The 17,459-nt window shown below is 43.8% G+C and overlaps 1 protein-coding gene across 1 annotated transcript in view; it reads right to left on the reverse strand.

The window, feature by feature from the left end:
* The window catches only part of BLMH (bleomycin hydrolase), a 51,141-nt gene continuing 33,682 nt past the window's right edge, over nucleotides 1–17,459 (reverse strand). The window contains 1 exon segment of the mRNA XM_021067523.1: nucleotides 1–964. Within this exon segment, the coding sequence (XP_020923182.1) occupies nucleotides 813–964 (152 nt within the window). The 3' untranslated portion in view covers nucleotides 1–812.

The following is a 17,459-nucleotide window of genomic DNA, read 5'->3' on the forward strand; positions in this document are numbered from 1 at the left end:
TCATTTAGCAAAGTGTTTTATTCAAAAGCTTCTCAGCACCATCTAGTTGTCAGAAAGAACGGATATCTCCTTTTCATGCCCACCCAACTCCCAATTCCAGAGGGAGAAGTTAAACTGTTTGGTGAGAGCTCCCCCTAATGATTATGATGCAGATCATGATAAGGTTTTGGTTGTTCTCTCACCCACTTTCTCTAAGCCTCTCCCTAACCCTGCATCGAGTAAAGCTGTGTTCCCCACAGTTCAGAACAACAGGAAGGAATCATGTCAGTTTCGATCAACCTCCCACTCCTGGGCTATCAAGAGGCGCAAAAAATTACCTTGAAAACACTGACCTCAGAGACTGCCATCTAGGAGGGACAGTGGTACTGTCAGGCAGCATGCAGTTTCGAGAGCTCAAGATTAGGGCACCCTCCCCCTATTCTACTCTAGGAACAAGGAACACTAGGTCCACTTTCTCTCCACACACCTCAATTGCTCATCCTCTCCCGCCTTATGAAAACAGACACTGAACCAAACCTTTCGGACAGAGTTAAGACAAACAATGCCATCTGATTGAAACGCTAAGAGATCCTGAGCTGTTGGAGATGAGGAGAGTAGACGGTATGACCTGATCTTTCCCTTTTTTTCTTAAAGAGTATTTTGTTTCCGCATAAAGCACACTTCCCCAAAGAGGTTCCTGGAGGAGAAATCCAAGAGTCTGACTGTGTCCTGTGGGAACACACAGTCACCTGTGTAACTTTGGCTTCAGTCCCTGGATCTGTCCTTTGTAGCTACTTCAGGTCCCATGGGAGGCGGAAAAGCTGGAGGCAATATCACTCGGCCAAAGCGCCCATGGGGTCCCAGGCTGGCAGGACAATGGGTTCCTGCTCTAGTACAGCTAGCACCTCTTCGGGGACATGCTTCTTGTCCACCACCACTTCGTAGACATATTCAGAGAACCACTCATCTGTCATGCACAGGTAACCTGGAGAAAAGAATAGAAGCCTCATGAGTCCAGAGGGCAAAGGGCAAAGAGCAGAAACCCTACTGGCACTGTTCAAAAAGCTTTTCACAAAACTAACATTTGTACCTGCTCTTCAGCTTTCCCATCTATGATCTCATTTAGTCTAGCAAAGTCTTCAATCCTGGGATGCAGACAGGGCAGCATGACCGTATTTTTAGCAATTAGAAAACTGGGGCAGAGTAACTAAGTGATGTGCCCAGGTCACATGGAAAGGTCAGAGCTGGGCCTTGGCCCTAAGGCTGCTACCAGATCCTGTGCTACTGCACTGCCAGGTGCCTCACTGAAGGTGGGTCGATGACCCTAGAAGGCAGGTGGAAATGTCTGCTGTTCACACAGCCATACCTAGGGGATTAACCTCCAGGGTCAGAAGGGCAAGCATACCAGTTTGATTCTTACTCTACCCACCTTTCTCGGCATCACTGGCTGTTTTCCTTTCTTCCTCTCTATCGTAAATTCCTACAGTAACCAGCTAAGCCACTAGGCAGGTGCTGATGGGGCCAGCGCATCATTCCCAGGTAGTCATTGATTTGCAGATGATACTGTGAGTCCTTGTTTTCTCAGGAGGAAATCTGTAGTGAGGACCAGGCAGAACCGAAGATGAGACACCTGCTCGGCCTGTATTCCTCACTAAGGAGGCCCTGGGACTTACGGATCTCTCCAGTGGTGGGACTGCAGAGGGGCAGAGCTGAACTAACACTCTCGATTGAGAGCTTAGCTGAGACAAGTGTGGTGTTATCAGGCATTTATCCTAGAAACCTGCCTCTTCCCATCAGGGAGACTGCATCTCAGGCTCCACTAGGAAAACACAAATTCCTCTTTAAGAACATAACTCCAACTAACTTTAACAGGGGGAAAAATGCTTCACCTGAGCTGCTGCTAAGTAAGAGCAAAATTAAAGCAAGGGATGAAAGCATGTGTGTTTAAAACAAGAATGGACCTGGGAGGGAACAGAGGACAAACATGGATACCTGCACGCGGGGAATGTGTGCACCCAGACACCCGAGGATTCCCAGGAACCAGCAACCTTCATCTCCATCATCATCTTCTACCTAGTGCCGTCCCTATACTAGACACGAGCTGTTTTTACCTCAAAGTGTTGACGCAGTTCTAGGTCTGTGTCATGTCATTTCCCACCACACGAGACCAAGGAAAAGGGAGGCGATACAGCTATTTCTCTTAAGGTGGTCCTCTAGAACCCTGGTTCTCAAACTTCTTAACCCCAGGATCAAAGACTTTACACTTGAGGAGTTCCCTGGTGGTGCAGCGTGTTAAAGATCTGGCGTTGTCACTGCTGTGGTTTGGGTGGCTGTTGTGGTGTGGGTTCCATCCCTGGCCCTGGAACTTCTGTATGCCACGGGTGTGGCCAAAACAACCAAAAAACCAACAAACAACAACAAAAACCCTGTACACTTAAAACTATTGAAGACGCTCCCAAAAGTTGTTTATGTAGGTTATTTACTGTATTTACCATATTAGAAATTAAAACAGAAAGTTAAAAATACTGATTCATTCACAAAGAAGAATTAGAAACCATGAATATACATATTTTTAGGAAAAAATAATGACAGACTCCAAAACAAAGTAAACTGGTTGGGAAAGTGGCATTATGTTACAATTGAGAAGACAGCTGAGTGTGCCTGTATCTGCTTTTGTGTTCAATCTGTTGTTCTGGATGAAGCAGATGATGCACATCTGGCCTCACACAGATACGTTGTTGGAGCAGGAAGACCTTGCAGATGCTCAAAAAGGGTCCCAGGGCTTGGCAGGGGTCCTCAGACCGTTCTCTGAGAACTGCTCTCAAAAAGCAAGACTGATTTAAATAATTAAAAGGCAACATGATAGTAAGTCTATTTTTATAAGCTAAATGGTGTGACAGAAGACATGACTTAACCTGAAAAGAACTGCGTGGGGGAGCTCAGCTCTGCCTGATTCTGCTCGTCCCACTGACAGCAGAGACGGCTCGCACTGACCTGGCACCGCACATCCACCCTCGCCAGAAACCCACGGGGAAAGCGCACAAGTCAGACCCTGATGAAGCTCTCATGATGGCAGCCTCCTGATCCGCTGCTCCTTTCTCAACAGCAGATACAGGGAAGAAGAACACAGACAACGCTGCAGCCTGCGCTCTTCCAAAGCCCCTGGTCCCTACCGTCACCTACTGCCACTAAAGTCCCGGCAGCCAAAGCTTGGTCCACTGAAGGGCCGACCAGTACCACTTCTGGCTGCATCCTGAGTGAGTGCTTCCTGAGAGGGCCAGCATCTGCTTTGCTGAAGAGGAGCTTTCGGTGGGCAGGAGACCAGGCTTTGAAATACTACAGCACTTGAGACACTAGGCATCCTTGCCCTCAGCCTAATGCCCGCTGAACAAATCCTTAGAGTAGCTCGGGGCAGTGAGGCAGGTGAAAGACAGAGGCAGATACCATGTAATAAAGTTCTGTGTCCTTATGACAATACTATCATCACACAATCAAATGAGTCTTCAAAGACTGCCCAGAGAAAATGGACAATAAGTACATCTACCCTATCTTGTTCCAAAAGCAGGCGATCAGATCAAGTCCTCACAAATTAAAACTCCTATCAGTTGTAATCCACCCTTTCAGTGTCCCTGCCAAGAGGACCTGCCTTGATTAGTCTCTCTCTTCAGGATATGAGTTCTTTGGGGGCCCACAAAAACCTCACAGTCTTTGTGGCTGCCAAATAATTGCACCCTGAGTAGATAATGAAGTTGCGGCTGCTTTAACTGTTGTTACTGCCTGTCCTGGAGTTTGACTGAGAAGATTAGGATCAGTATGTCTGAAGCCCAAGTGAGGGCTGTGAAGAGGAACAGCGAAGCAGCCGCTCCGGCAGGATGAAAGTGGCCATTCTGATCTAAAGAAAGCTGCAGCTTTGAGCCCTTATGTGCTCTGGCCACTAGAAACGAGCACTCCCCAAGAAAAAAGAAAAGAAAACAGAAATCTGCTCCAAAGATCCCAAGGCTGCATTTAGGGAAATAAACAGACAGATGGATAAAGAAAGTCAGCTTTAGGAACTAAGGTGAAATTAAATTTTGTTTAAACTTTAATGTCTTGTTTACATGCAATGAGGAAGAAATAAAATAAGTGAACAGTCCCTCAAAGACACTGGCCATGTTTCTGTATTTCAGAGAAAGGGCAGTATTGGTCTATCAAGGGAAAACCAGTGTCTGTGGATACAGCTCTGGACAGGTTAAGTCAAAACTCTTCACCCAGAAACAGAAGAGTTTTGAATGGATCTGTTAAAAAAAAGAACTTTAAATTCAAGAAGAACCTAAGAAAAAAGTTTGCTGAAATCCTACCAAAGATCTAAGTTTTAAGCCTCTCAGACTTAAGTCTTTCAAATTAGGGTGATAAGTGTATTATCACTTATGAACTGGATATCTTTTTTGCTTTGTTCCATGCATTATTTCACCTCCCTAAAAAACTATTTGTAGTTAAAAAAAATTTTTTCCCCCTATTTAAAAAAAAAGTATGACAAAATCAAACTATCTGTTCTGCTATGATGGATCTGTCTGGCAGCACAGACCTGTGGAAGCTGGACAACTGAGGCCTCTTTAAGTCACTGTCCATCTTTCACCTGATGCTTGGTAACTCAAGGCTGAAGAAAAGCTCCCGGAAAGGAAAGCAAAAACCTCACTGGCACTTGTCTGATATTTCAAATTTCCTAATAAATTGTGAGAAACCACTTCACAGAACATTAATTAGTAGGTAATTAAGTAGGTAATTAAGTAGTAACAATCTGTCAACCACTTCTGTTGGTTACCCACTGTTTAAAGTAAAAGAAAGTTGCAGGAGTTGTGGAGGTCCTAAACAGCAAAAAACAAAACAAAAAACCTCTCAAAACTGGGCATATATAATTACACCTTTCTTTTGGGTCCAATTTGAACTCTTCTCTGTTTGTCTGCTTATTTATAGTTTTCTTTTGTAAAAAGTCTGTTTAGGACCTCTGCCTAATTTTAACTGGTGTGTTTGCCATTTTCACAGTGATCAGTAATAGCGCTCTCTATATTAATGTATTATAATAATCGCAAATATTTTTTCCTATTATGTAATTTGTCTTCTAATTTAGTTGATGAAATGTTTTTCTAGTCTACTAAAATTTTTTATTTTTATGAAGTCAAATTTATCAATCTTTTCCTTTATGGCTTCTAATTTTTTCATTAGGCTTATAAGCATTTTTCTGCTACTACATTTAAAAAAAGAAAGAAACAGGGTAAGTGGTAAGAAAATATAAGAAACACAATATCAATGAAAACCCCCCCACTCACTAAGGCCTTGGCACAGTCTAGTGCCCAGCTAAGAAAACACACAATTTCAACAGGTAATTAAGTAGTAACAATCTGTCAACCACTTCTGTTGGTTACCCACTGTTTAAAGCAAGCTCTAACACCTTACATTTGTAGAAGAGTATGCTGCAATTGTACAAAATGACACAATTCCTACGGAATGGAATTTAGCAATCTAGAAAAAATTCACATGCATTTACCCTCTTCACTAAGCAATGCCATTTCTGGGACTTCATCCTACAGACACACAGTACTCACATGCACACTGTATTTATTTATGCACAGTAACAGCTAATACTTATTCAGCTCTTACTACGTGTCAGGCAATGTTCTAAGCATTGCACAAGATTAATTCACTGCAATATCGTTTGTCATAACCAAAGCCTGGAAAGAACCCAAGTTCCACTAGTAAGGGAACTGGTTGGTTAAACTGGTACATCCAGGCAATGGAAGATAATGAAGCTGTACTGCTGTGAAAATGCATTGCTGGGGCTCCAAAACACGCTATTAAGTGAAGGGAGAGCGAGAGTCAGAGCAGGGGATCACTAAAGCCACCTTTGGGGCCCTAATGCAGAAATGAATAGAAACAGTAACCTGGGGAGTTCCCGTTGTGGCGCAGGGGTTAACGAATCTGACTAGGAACCATGTGGTTGCAGGTTCGATCCCTGGCCTTGCTCAGTGGGTTGAGGATCTGGCATTGCCGTTAAGCTGTGCTGTAGGTCACAGACACGGCTTGGATCCCGCGTTGCTGTGGCTCTGGCGTAGGCCGGTGGCTACAGCTCCAATTAGACCCCTAGCCTGGGAACCTCCATATGCTACTGGAGCAGCCCTAGAAAAAGACAAAAAAAAAAAAAAAAAAAAAAGGGAGTTCCCGTCGTGGTGCAATGGTTAACGAATCCGACTAGGAACCATGAGGTTGCGGGTTCGGTCCCTGCCCTTGCTCAGTGGGTTAACAATCCGGCGTTGCCGTGAGCTGTGGTGTAGGTTGCAGACGTGGCTCGGATCCAGCGTTGCTGTGGCTCTGGCGTAGGCCGGTGGCTACAGCTCCAATTCAACCCCTAGCCTGGGAACCTCCATATGCCGCAGGAGCAGCCCAAGAAATAGCAACAACAACAAAAGACAAAAAAAAAGAAAAGAAAAAGAAAGAAAGAAATAGCAACCTGGAAAAAGGGGAGGAGAAAGCAGTAGAAAAGGTGACAGCCAGGGAGAAGATTGCTCTTTATATACTTTTTTTTGGAACAATGTAATTTTATTTATTTAATTTTTAATTTTTTTTCTTTTTAGGGCTGATCCTGTGGCACATGAGAGTTCTGGGCTAGGGGTCGAATTGGAGCTGTAGCTGAGGCCTAACACAGCCACAGCCAGAGCCACATCAGATCTGAGCTGCAGCTGGGGCCTATGCCACAGCTTGCAGCAATGCCGGATCCCTAACCCAATGAGTGAGGCCCGCATCTGCATGGACACTGTGTTGAGTTCTTAATCCACTGAGCCACAATAGGAACTCCAAATTTTATCATTTATTAAAAGAATTGCACCTTAGAAAGCAAAATAAAACAAACATACACACAAACATCTGTAGGGAGCATAGCCTTCAAAATACAATTTTATATCAACTATGCCAGTTATTTGGTTTGTTTTTTTCTTTCTAGGGCCACACCTACTGCATATGAAAGTTAGGGGTCAAATTGGAGCTGCAACTGCCAGCCTACACCACAGTCACAGCAATGTAGGATCTGAGCCTTGTCTCTGACCTACACCACTGCTCACTGCAACGCCAGATCCTTAACCCACTGAGCGAGGCCAGGGATTGAACCTGCATCCTTATGGATACTAGTCAGATTCGTAATCCACTGAGCCACAACAGGAACTCTGACCTATCTTTGTTTTGATTCTAACCCTCACATCAACACTATGAGGCAGGCAGGGCTGGGATGAGTTTTTTAAAGTCACAAAGCCAGGAAGTAAAGCCTATACTCAAATCTAGGTCTTAACTCCAAATTCAGTCTTTTCCATGGGGCTTAGTGTCCTTCAAAAGAGTATACAGTGGCAAGAGAGTGGCAGGTAGTCAGTTACAGCTTTGGCAACAGATAACTGTGTAATCCAGCTCAGGCACCTCTCTGGAACCAATTCTATCTGCTCACACGTCCCATGCCCATAGCCAGGGGTCCAATTTTTGAGGGGTCCATTTATGAAGTATTTATTTTCTTTAAATCAAAGAGATGTCATGTGGTCTAAGAGAATTTATGTAGAAGGACAGAGAACAGGATGGGCTGGATGTTTAAAAAAAAAAAAGAAAACACCATTTAGGAGACAGACATCTGTACAGCGATCTGAGGAGAGGCTTCCTTTCCTACAGAGTAAACACAGCAGTCTGGCTCTGTGGTGAGGACATATTCAGCTTCCTCTGTGTAAGAGAAGGGAAACTGTCAGAGCTGGATATTACCTGTGGCCTCTTTCAAAAACAAGGGCCGGAGAAGATTCCGTTTCCTTGGCAAGAAGGCAGAGTGGAAAATGTGGTTGGGAAAGAGAGTTGTTTTGGTTTGTGGGTTTTATTTTTTTCAATCATTAAAGCACAACAAAGTTCAGCCAGCAGTAGCGCATACTTCCTGAGGAAGCGCCTCTGCCAGAGTCCAGAAGACGCCTGTCCACCTCTGGGCTAAGGAGAGAAGGCAACACACCAACCAGTCAGACTTGCTGTTTCCCTGGACCATGAGCACCATCCAACAAGTCTGCGATCATACAAAATTCTGCCAAGTTCTCTGATGTGGGACAGGAGGAGAAAACACAAACTTGGGTGTCATTCAGGGGTGTGTTTTCTCACCAAAACTCAATGACTTTTCTCTAACCCCAAACATCACTACTCCTATTTGTTTCAGGCAAAGCCTGCTTTGTGATCATTCCTCAAAAGCTCCATGGACGGGAGTTCCCATAGTGGCACAGCTGGAAAGAATCTGACTAGGAACCATGAGGTTGCAGGTTTGATCCCTGGCCTCGCTCAGTGGGTTAAGAATCCGGCGTTGCCGTGAGCTGTGGTGTGGGTCGCAGACATGGCTCGGATCTGTGCTGCTGTGGCTGTGGCGCGTAGGCCGGCAGCTAAAGCTCCGATTTGACCTCTAGCCTGGAGACTTCCATACGCTGCAAATGTGGTCTTAAAAAAAAAAAAAAAAAAAAAAAAAAAGGCTCCATGAACGGAGGCCATATTATTTCCTAGGGCCACGCCTTAGGCCTGCCTGAAGCACGAGGTCAAGAGCTTCCCTTCCCTTGGCTGGCCTCCCACTTCTTCCTTTCCCCAAAAGCCACAACCCTAACATCTTTCCTAAAACTCTACTCACTCCTGGAAGAATCCTGAAGGAGCCTCACCAGTTGCAATCACTCACATCACTCTTGTAGCTTATCCCCTTTTGCATTTACTCTCATGTTTGTGTCCTATGTATTTGTTCTCATAATCAATAAAACAACACCAAACAGAGACAGATTTACAGCCTCCATTGTCCCAGGTCAACTCCCCTCCTCCCCGCCCCCAACTACAAGCATCTGAAGGAATCAAGTACAAAATGTCTTCTGTGGCCTTAACAGCACAGTTGGGCTTCTACCCTCACCGCTTCTCAAGTTTCCAAAGACCTGCCTTTTTTTTGCTTTTTCTTGGGCCGCTCCCACTGCATATGGAGCTGTAGCCACTGGCCTAATATCGGAGCAGTAGCCACCGGCCTACGCCAGAGCCACAGCAACGCAGGATCCGAGCCGTGTCTGCAACCTACACCGCAGCTCACGGCAGCGCCGGATCGTTAACCCACTGAGCAAGGGTAGGGACCGAACCCGCAACCTCATGGTTCCTAGTCGGATTCGTTAACCACTGCGCCACAACGGGAACTCCAAAAACCTGCCTTTTAAAAGCCCAACCCCAAAGCCTCTCCCTTGACTCATTTTCTGGCTGCCTGCTGCAGCACTATTCACCACCATGTTCTGCCTGCCCTCACCCAGTCCCATGACTTCTGGCCCCTCAGCTTCAATGTCTTTCTACTGTCTCTCCACTAAGGGGCTCTCCCTGGCTCTTTTGCTGTCATCTGCCTGTTTGGAAAAATTGTCCCTTCTCTTGCTTTGCTCAGTCTACTTATCCCATATCTTACAGTCTGAGGAGCACACCATGAATGCCACTTCTGTCACATCTCAGCCTTCTTCAAATCTCCTTCTTGTGTCGCAGGTGAGTAAGTATAAACTCCTCTGAGGGTCAGAGACGTTCATTCCACCACAGCCTGTGCACAGTTCCCTGCATCCTGTCAACAGACGTGAGGTGATGCTATTGCTAATGGGTTTTCCTCAGCACCAGGTTTATGCACCACCACTGCTTTCTCTCCTGAAACTAAACCCACATGACAAGTTATCCATGCAGCAAACTGGCCATGTGGCCCAACAGTCACACCAGGGTCCTACATTCTTAGAGACCCCATGCTAGAACTGCGGGCAAGGTAGACAGCCCTCTTCCAGAGGGAAGGATTAAGGCGCCTTTTGCTCTTGTTCTCCTGCCCTCATCCATCTGCAGAAAACATTCACAACGAGAGCTGAGATCGTCGTGCTCTTCTTATACGCCCGGCATGGTGCTCACGACATCCCTGCGAGGGAGGTGCAGTTATTGTCCTCGTTTTACAAATGAGAAAACCAAGGCTTAGAAAGGTTTAAAACCGTGACCAAGGCTACACAGCCAATAGGTGGGACTGCCAGGATGTGTCCCCAGGCATCTGGCTCCAGGTTTTGTGCTTAACCTCTATCCTTCTCAAAGCAACACAAACACAGTCTGGTGAGAAGGACAGATCCTCTCTACAGGAGAAAGCAAACACACACACACACACACACACACACACACACACAAATCTATGCTAAATGTGAAGGGACTGCTCCCTGAAACCGAGGCCTGCTTGCAGGTTGGGGGAGCCTCTGTTCCATAGCTTGTCCCCCTCTCACAAACGGCAGCCCTCTCCTGGGCACACACATCAATCTGAGAGCAAGGACTGCCTCTGCTCCACTCACGCGCACTATCTTTCAGCTCGAGTCGTGCAGGGTCGTTGGTTAATGAAGACGGAAGATGAGGCGTCCCTCTGAAAGAACTCAGACACCTGAATTCGAAGGTAGCAGCCCCTTTCCCAAGCCTGGAGAGACACGAAAATCCTGAGGTCTTGCTCCTTTACAGGAAACCAGGAGCCTCTGCTTTTAGCCCATATAATGTTCTCTTATTTTAGCAAGTTCAGTTCAATGCTATCTGAAATTTACATTTTTTGTGTGTGCTAGGAATCCAAAGTAAATCTCACACTAATCTGCAAATAATTGTCTATTTTTTACAGGTAATATATATTCTTAGGGAAGTTGCCCATGTCAAATTAAGAAATCTGAATCCCAATTCTATCTCTGACATTGGGCAACCTAAGTCAAACCTCTCAGTATGTTGTAGTTTTTTCACACAGAACATGGTTATACTCCTGCTCTCCAGTTACTCTACCTGACTCAATGAGGGAAAAAAAAACCATAAATACATCAGCAAACTGAATTCTTAACGAAGCAAGATGCTATGAATTATATGTCCTGAGTACCAGTACAGATTTATGGTCTATTTATTAAACCCTTTAGAGATACATAACAGTCTGAAAACACTTTCATGTATCATTTCATTTGATGACTATATATAAACTATAGGACCTCATAAGGCAACACTAATTATCCATGTTACTGATAGAGAAATGTGCTATCAACTATCTCCCTTGGTTCCATCCCCTAACATTACATGAAGGATATAATGAATCTGTGTGTAGCTTTGGACATACTGTTCCCAAAATCACATGGTGAGGCAGTTAAAGGCCATGCTTTTGGTTTATAGGAAGCGGCACAAGCCCAGATGTAACATGAATCAGCCACATAAATTCCTTTCCAGATTAATCGCTAACATGCCAAAGCCTCTTTAACTGAAATCATCAAGAGACTCCCTTTTAGGAGGAAGTCTGGAAATTTTACTAAAATGAAATCAGGAACCTAAAGGCTTATTTGTAAGGAAAGATGAAGAATGTGGGTAAAGAACAGCTTTAAAGTTGAAGTTGAAAGGCACAAAAGCAATTTGAAAAATGAAAAACTAATCTTGGTACAACATGAAAACGTAAAAAAAATTTTTTTTTTTTTTGGTGTTTTTACAGCTGCACCCGTGGCATATGGAGGTTCCCAGGCTAGGGGTCTTATCGGAGCTGCAGCTGCCGGCCTACACCATGGCCACAGTAACACCAGATCTGAGCCAAGTCTGTGACCTACACCACAGCTCATGGCAAGGCCAGTTCCCTGACCCACTGAGTGAAGCCAGGGATCGAACCCACATCCTCATGGATGCTAGTCAGGTTTGTCACCGCTGAGCCACAACAGGAACTCCTTAAACAAAATTTCTAAAAGATAAGATTTTCTTTTCATGATCACTGCAAAGTTAGAAAATAGTATTCCCCCAACCTCACTAAAAAGGTGTGATATTTAACATATCAGGAAACTAGGCTAAACAAGCATTAAAAACTGTACTGTTCTTTAGAGCTCTGATGTATTAGCCTTTAGAACTGGGATACCATCTCATGACTAAGTGAATCAATCATAGAAGTTCTATAATAAGACTGGTTCATTAAGGAGAACCATCCAAAATTTAATTTACTGATGATAAACACTTTATTATATGCAGTAAAATATTGATAACTACTGATGCTGGGTGATGGGCACGTGGGAGATTCCTTAATAGTATTCTGGTTACATATACCTGAAACAGTCCATGCTAAAAAAGTTAAGAACCCCCCCCCCAAAAAAAACATGTTATAAAACAGCATGAACAAAATAACTCTTGGGAAATGCTCGGTAGCTACATCCAGTTTTTTATTTGCCCAATTCACAGTGTGCTAACTCTGGATACAAACCATTCATAAAATGTTCCATCCCTTCCTCCTTATTCAGATCCCCAGACATAAACGGTGCTCTAAAAGCCCTTTTTTTCTGTGAGTTCTCGTCGTGGCACAGTGGTTAACGAATCCGACTAGGAACCATGAGGTTACGGGTTCAGTCCCTGGCCTTGCTCAGTGGGTTAAGGACCCAGTGTTCCCGTGAGCTGTGGTGTAGATCACAGATGAGGCTCCGATCCCGCATTGCTGTGGCTCTGGCATAGGCCGGCGGCTACAGCTCTGATTAGACCCCTAGCCTGGGAACCTCCATATGCCGTGGGAAGCGGCCCACAAAAAGCAAAAAGACAAAAAAAAAAAAAAAAATAATAATAATAATAAATACATAAATAAATAAAAGCCCTTTTTTATGATATCAGACATTTTCTCATCTCCAGATACTTTATACAAGTTATATGCCCCCTTAGTCACTAGTTGCTGGTTTCCAAGATCATGCATCAGTCTGTCATTTCCATGAGTCAATCAGATGCTCCTAGAAAAGAGAAGCTCAGAGGAAGCCCAGTTCACTGGTTAAGAAAACAGGCTCTAATGTCAGACTGCCTGAATTATAATTCTGGCTCTACCACTTATTAGCTAGCAGACCTGTCAGTAGATTTGGTTTAAAGATTATTCTCTTCTCAGATAAATTTCTGACTAAGAGTGAGAAGCACTGTAGGTTATTTCGCTTATTTAAAATTCTTGAGCATTTTACAATTAGACTTCGACAAGACTATCAACTTTTCAAAATGAAAGAGAATGCAGTAAGTCTCAAAGTCTATTCCCTCATTCAACTATGAAATTCATTTCTAACATGATCCATAAACAAGGTACAAAATGCAGTCAAATATTTCAAGAAGCAAGGCAGTAAAGAAAGCCATGTTGGCTGCACCCCATCTTAGATATGCATCTAATTTTCAGTCCAGCCCACCAGAATACTAGCTCTCAGCAATATGAAGTAACCCAATGAGCTCAATAAGACAAAATATGTCTCTTGCAGTCAGAGCTAGTATTTGTCCACGTTGGGAAACAGATCATTTGATTTAGTTAGTAGTCTCTGGGCCATGAATGTGCCCAATGGAGAAGACCAAAGCCAGAAATGGGCAGAGGGAAAAGGCCACCTGCCCAGGTATCTCTGCTCTGTTTACCTCCAGCCTGTATTCTTAACATGGCTTTTTTGAAAAACCATCAATCTTAACAAAAGAAATCCCAAAGAGAATGGTAACAACCCATCAACAACGTTATCTACAGAGGAGTTCCCAATGTGGCTCAGCGGTAATGAACCTGACTGGTATTCACGAGGATATGCGTTCGATCCCTGGCCTCGCTCAGTGTGTTAAGGATCCAGGGTTGCCATGAGCTGTGGCACAGGCCAGCAGCTACAGCTCTGATTCAATCCCTAGCCTAGGAGCTTCCATGTGCTATGGGTGTGGCCCTAAAAAAGACAAAAAAAAGAAAAAACAAAACAAAACAATGCTATCCACAGAAACAAAATCCCAGCAATGCTGTTTAAGGCTGTCATGTCTCCGGAGAGAGCACAAAAGAAGCTCTCTCTTAGGCATGGCAGATGGGAGGGTCCTGCTGGGGTAAACACATGTCGCCAGCATAATAACATGCTATGCACTCCCTTAAGGTCAGGCCAAGTGTGCCAATTAAATTAGATCATGTTTTCTTTCCTTCCTTCCTGTTAAGTAGGAAAGAACATTACCAAGAAACACATGAGAGTAATTTATTTTGGCATTGAATGAACTATTCCCTACTCCCACTTAGTTCAATTTCTTATCTTTTGGCTCTACTGTAATGCTTTGCTCTGTAAAATCTCGGGCGTTTCAGTTATTCCAGAACAACAAAAAAGTTTAATTTTAATTAGCCACCTGCAGGTTTCACTAGGCAGGCTTATAGGCAGACCATAGCCATTAAGACCCCAGCCCTCTCAACATAATAATGGAGTATGTCAGTACAAACAAAACTTTTACTGAGTTAGGAGTAAAGAGGTACAGTTGAATGGGGAAAAAAAAAATTAGCAAAGTGGCCTAGAATCCTCTTTAAGAGAAGGTATTTAGGGTCAAAGTAATAAAGATAATAACTCAGACTACACAAAACATAGAACATTTGCCTGACTTTACAAGTGTTTATCCTCTCTTAAATGGCTATCACTATAATCTACAAACTCAAGTGACTGTTACAGATAGAAAAGTATCTCAGGAGTTCCCCTGTCGTGGCGCAGTGGTTAACGAATCTGACTAGGAACCATGAGGTTGCAGGTTTGGTCCCTGCCCTTGCTCAGTGGGTTGGGGATCTGGTGTTGCTGTGAGCTGTGGTATAGGTTGCAGACGCGGCTCGGATCCTGCATTGCTGTGGCTCTGGTGTAGGCTGGCAGCTATAGCCACCTGCTATAGCTGGTGGCTCTGGTGTAGGCCAGTGGCTTCAGCTCCGATTGGACCCCTAGCCTGGGAACCTCCATGTGCTGTGGGAGCGGCCCAAAGAAATAGAAAAAAAAAGAGCGGCCCAAAGAAATAGAAAAAAAAAAAAAAAAAAAAAAAGTATCTCAGAAACAAGCCAACGGGTCAAGGCTAGTCTAAATAAATCATAACTTTAGTCCCTTTCTTGGACACTAATCTTTATAGCCAACGGGTCAAGGCTAGTCTAAATAAATCATAACTTTAGTCCCTTTCTTGGACACTAATCTTTATAACAAACCCATTTGCAGGGACCAAAAATGAAACAGAAGCTACAGAAATTCATCTGAAGCAATATCTTTTTTTTTTCTGGCCATATCTGTGGCATGCGGAAATTCTCAGGCTGAGGATCAAATCCAAGTCACAGTAGTGACAACACCTGATCCTTAACCGGCTGTGCCACCAGGGAACTCCTTGAAGCAGTATCTTGTTTTAAAACGTTACAAATACCCAATCTTTCCAATTCAAGACATGCTTTCCCCTTGCATTCGTTTCTTAGCTATCATCAATCTACATATATAACGGAATTCTAAGGTGCTTTTTTTTTTTTTTTTTTTTTTTTGGTCTTTTTGGCATTTCTTGGGCCGCTCCCGCGGCATATGGAAGTTTCCAGGCTAGGGGTCCAATCGGAGCTGAAGCCACTGGCCTACACCAGGGCCACAGCAACGCTGGATCCGAGCCACGTCTGCAACCTATACCACAGCTCACGGCAACGCCGGATCCTTAACCCACTGAGCAAGGGCAGGGATCAAACCCGCAACCTCATGGTTCCTAGTCGGATTCGTTAACCACTGCGCCACGACGGGAACTCCCTAAGGTGCTTATTTTTAATCTTTCCACTAGCTTTGTTAAGGTGTATGTATACCCATCTCTACCCGATCCCAATGTTTTTGTGTCTTAAAATGAATCCATCTTTTTTTTTTAATGTCTTTTTGCCATTTCTTGGGCCACTCTCGGGGCATATGGAGGTTCCCAGGCTAGGGGTCTAATCAGAGCTGTAGTCGCCGGCCTACGCCAGAGCCACAGCAATGTGGGATCCAAGCCGCATCTGTGACCTACACCACAGCTCATGGCAACACCGGGTCCTTAATCCACTGAGCAAGGCCAGGGATCGAACCCGCAACCTCATGGTTCCTAGTCGGATTTGTTAACCACTGAGCCACAACAGGAACTCCAAAATGAACCCATCTTATAAGAAACCACCAATTAAAAAATTTGTTGCACTTTAATTCATAATAGGTAATTTAGCAAGTACCCATAATTGGAGAACAATAACAAGTCACAGAAGGGGGACATGTATCATCTCTGATGATGAACAGAGATGCACTAACCGTGCTGATATCTGTTTACATATAAACAACGAGTGCTGAGTTTCAAGCAGATCCCTGGAAGAGGTAGCCAAAATCCACCAGGGATCATTTCATGGAGAGATGAAAAGACTTGGAAGAATAGATTAAATGGCCTTCGGGTGCTGGCCATCACATACAGGCCTGTGCCACTCAATCGCAGCATTCTCCACTCTCCTCAAGGCTCTTCTAAGACAGCAGTTTTCAAATATAAACTCCTGAAGCCCCATTTGCTCATTTCCAAGCCTCCACACCCCTCCTGCCTCCACCTTTTACACTTAGAAATCCTTGCACTCGAAAGAACTTAGTTGGAATGGTTCTCACTTAGAGAGAAACAACAGGCAAAGAGTTGCTGAGATCTCTATTTTTTCTTTCATTTTGTTGTTTTAAATTTTTATTTGTTTTTTTTTTTCCTTTTTTATGGCCATACCTGCAGCATATAGAAATTCTGGGGCCAGTGGTCAAAACTGGAGCTGCCTACGCCACAGCCACAGCCACACCACATCCAAGCTGCATCTGCGACCTGTGCCAGAGCTTGCGACAATGCCAGGTCAACCAGGATTGAACCCACATCCTCACAGACACTATGGTCAATTCTTAGTCTGCTGAACCACAAGGGGAACTCCGCTGTGGTTTTTTTTTTTTGTTTTTTTTAAGAAAATTTATGGCTGATTCCTCTTGAGTGAGATATATGCTGAAGTTTGATTGCAAGTGTCTGGGTATCTCACTGGATTCCCTACTACCTACTTCCTCCCAGTCTTCTAACTAATCCAGTAAGCTGTGGTTAATGTGTCCTTCCTAGCCAGAATCTACCGGCTAAAGGTAAGGACTCTGGGAAACAGCTGCTACAAGACGTCACCAACACACAGCACACATGCAAATACATGATGTGATGACATGCATAGTATTCGACAGTAGTTGCCACTTTTTGGTTTGAAACCCTAAAAATTAAAGCACAATAGCACCTTAAAATGCTTTTTTATATACTATATGTATCAAGAAAAACAGTCTTAAAAAATATGATCTCAGGATTTGCAAGAATATACCCTAAATGGTTAATCAATGGTGATCTCTGGGTAGCAGGATTATTAAATATTTTTATTTTCCTTTTGGCTATAGATTTTATTTTTCTACAACTCATATATTACTTGCATTTTTTAAAAAGCCTAATTACTATAATTTACTTAAGACTTCTGCCTGGGTTTTGATTTGTCAGAAAAAGTGTTTTAAATGACAACCAAAGCATTCTTTTTATCTTTAGACTTCACAACTTCTAAAGAGTCTTCAATAAATGTCTAAAGTTTCTTGCCAACCCCATTCTCCCATCAGAAGGCCTCTGACTTTCTATAGAGAGTTAGTACAGCAAATGAAAATGTACCAAACGCTGTATATTAAGTGTCTCAGCAAAGG

Source organism: Sus scrofa, chromosome 12 (assembly GCF_000003025.6).
Source record: "Sus scrofa isolate TJ Tabasco breed Duroc chromosome 12, Sscrofa11.1, whole genome shotgun sequence".
Classification (NCBI taxonomy): Eukaryota; Metazoa; Chordata; class Mammalia; order Artiodactyla; family Suidae; genus Sus; species Sus scrofa.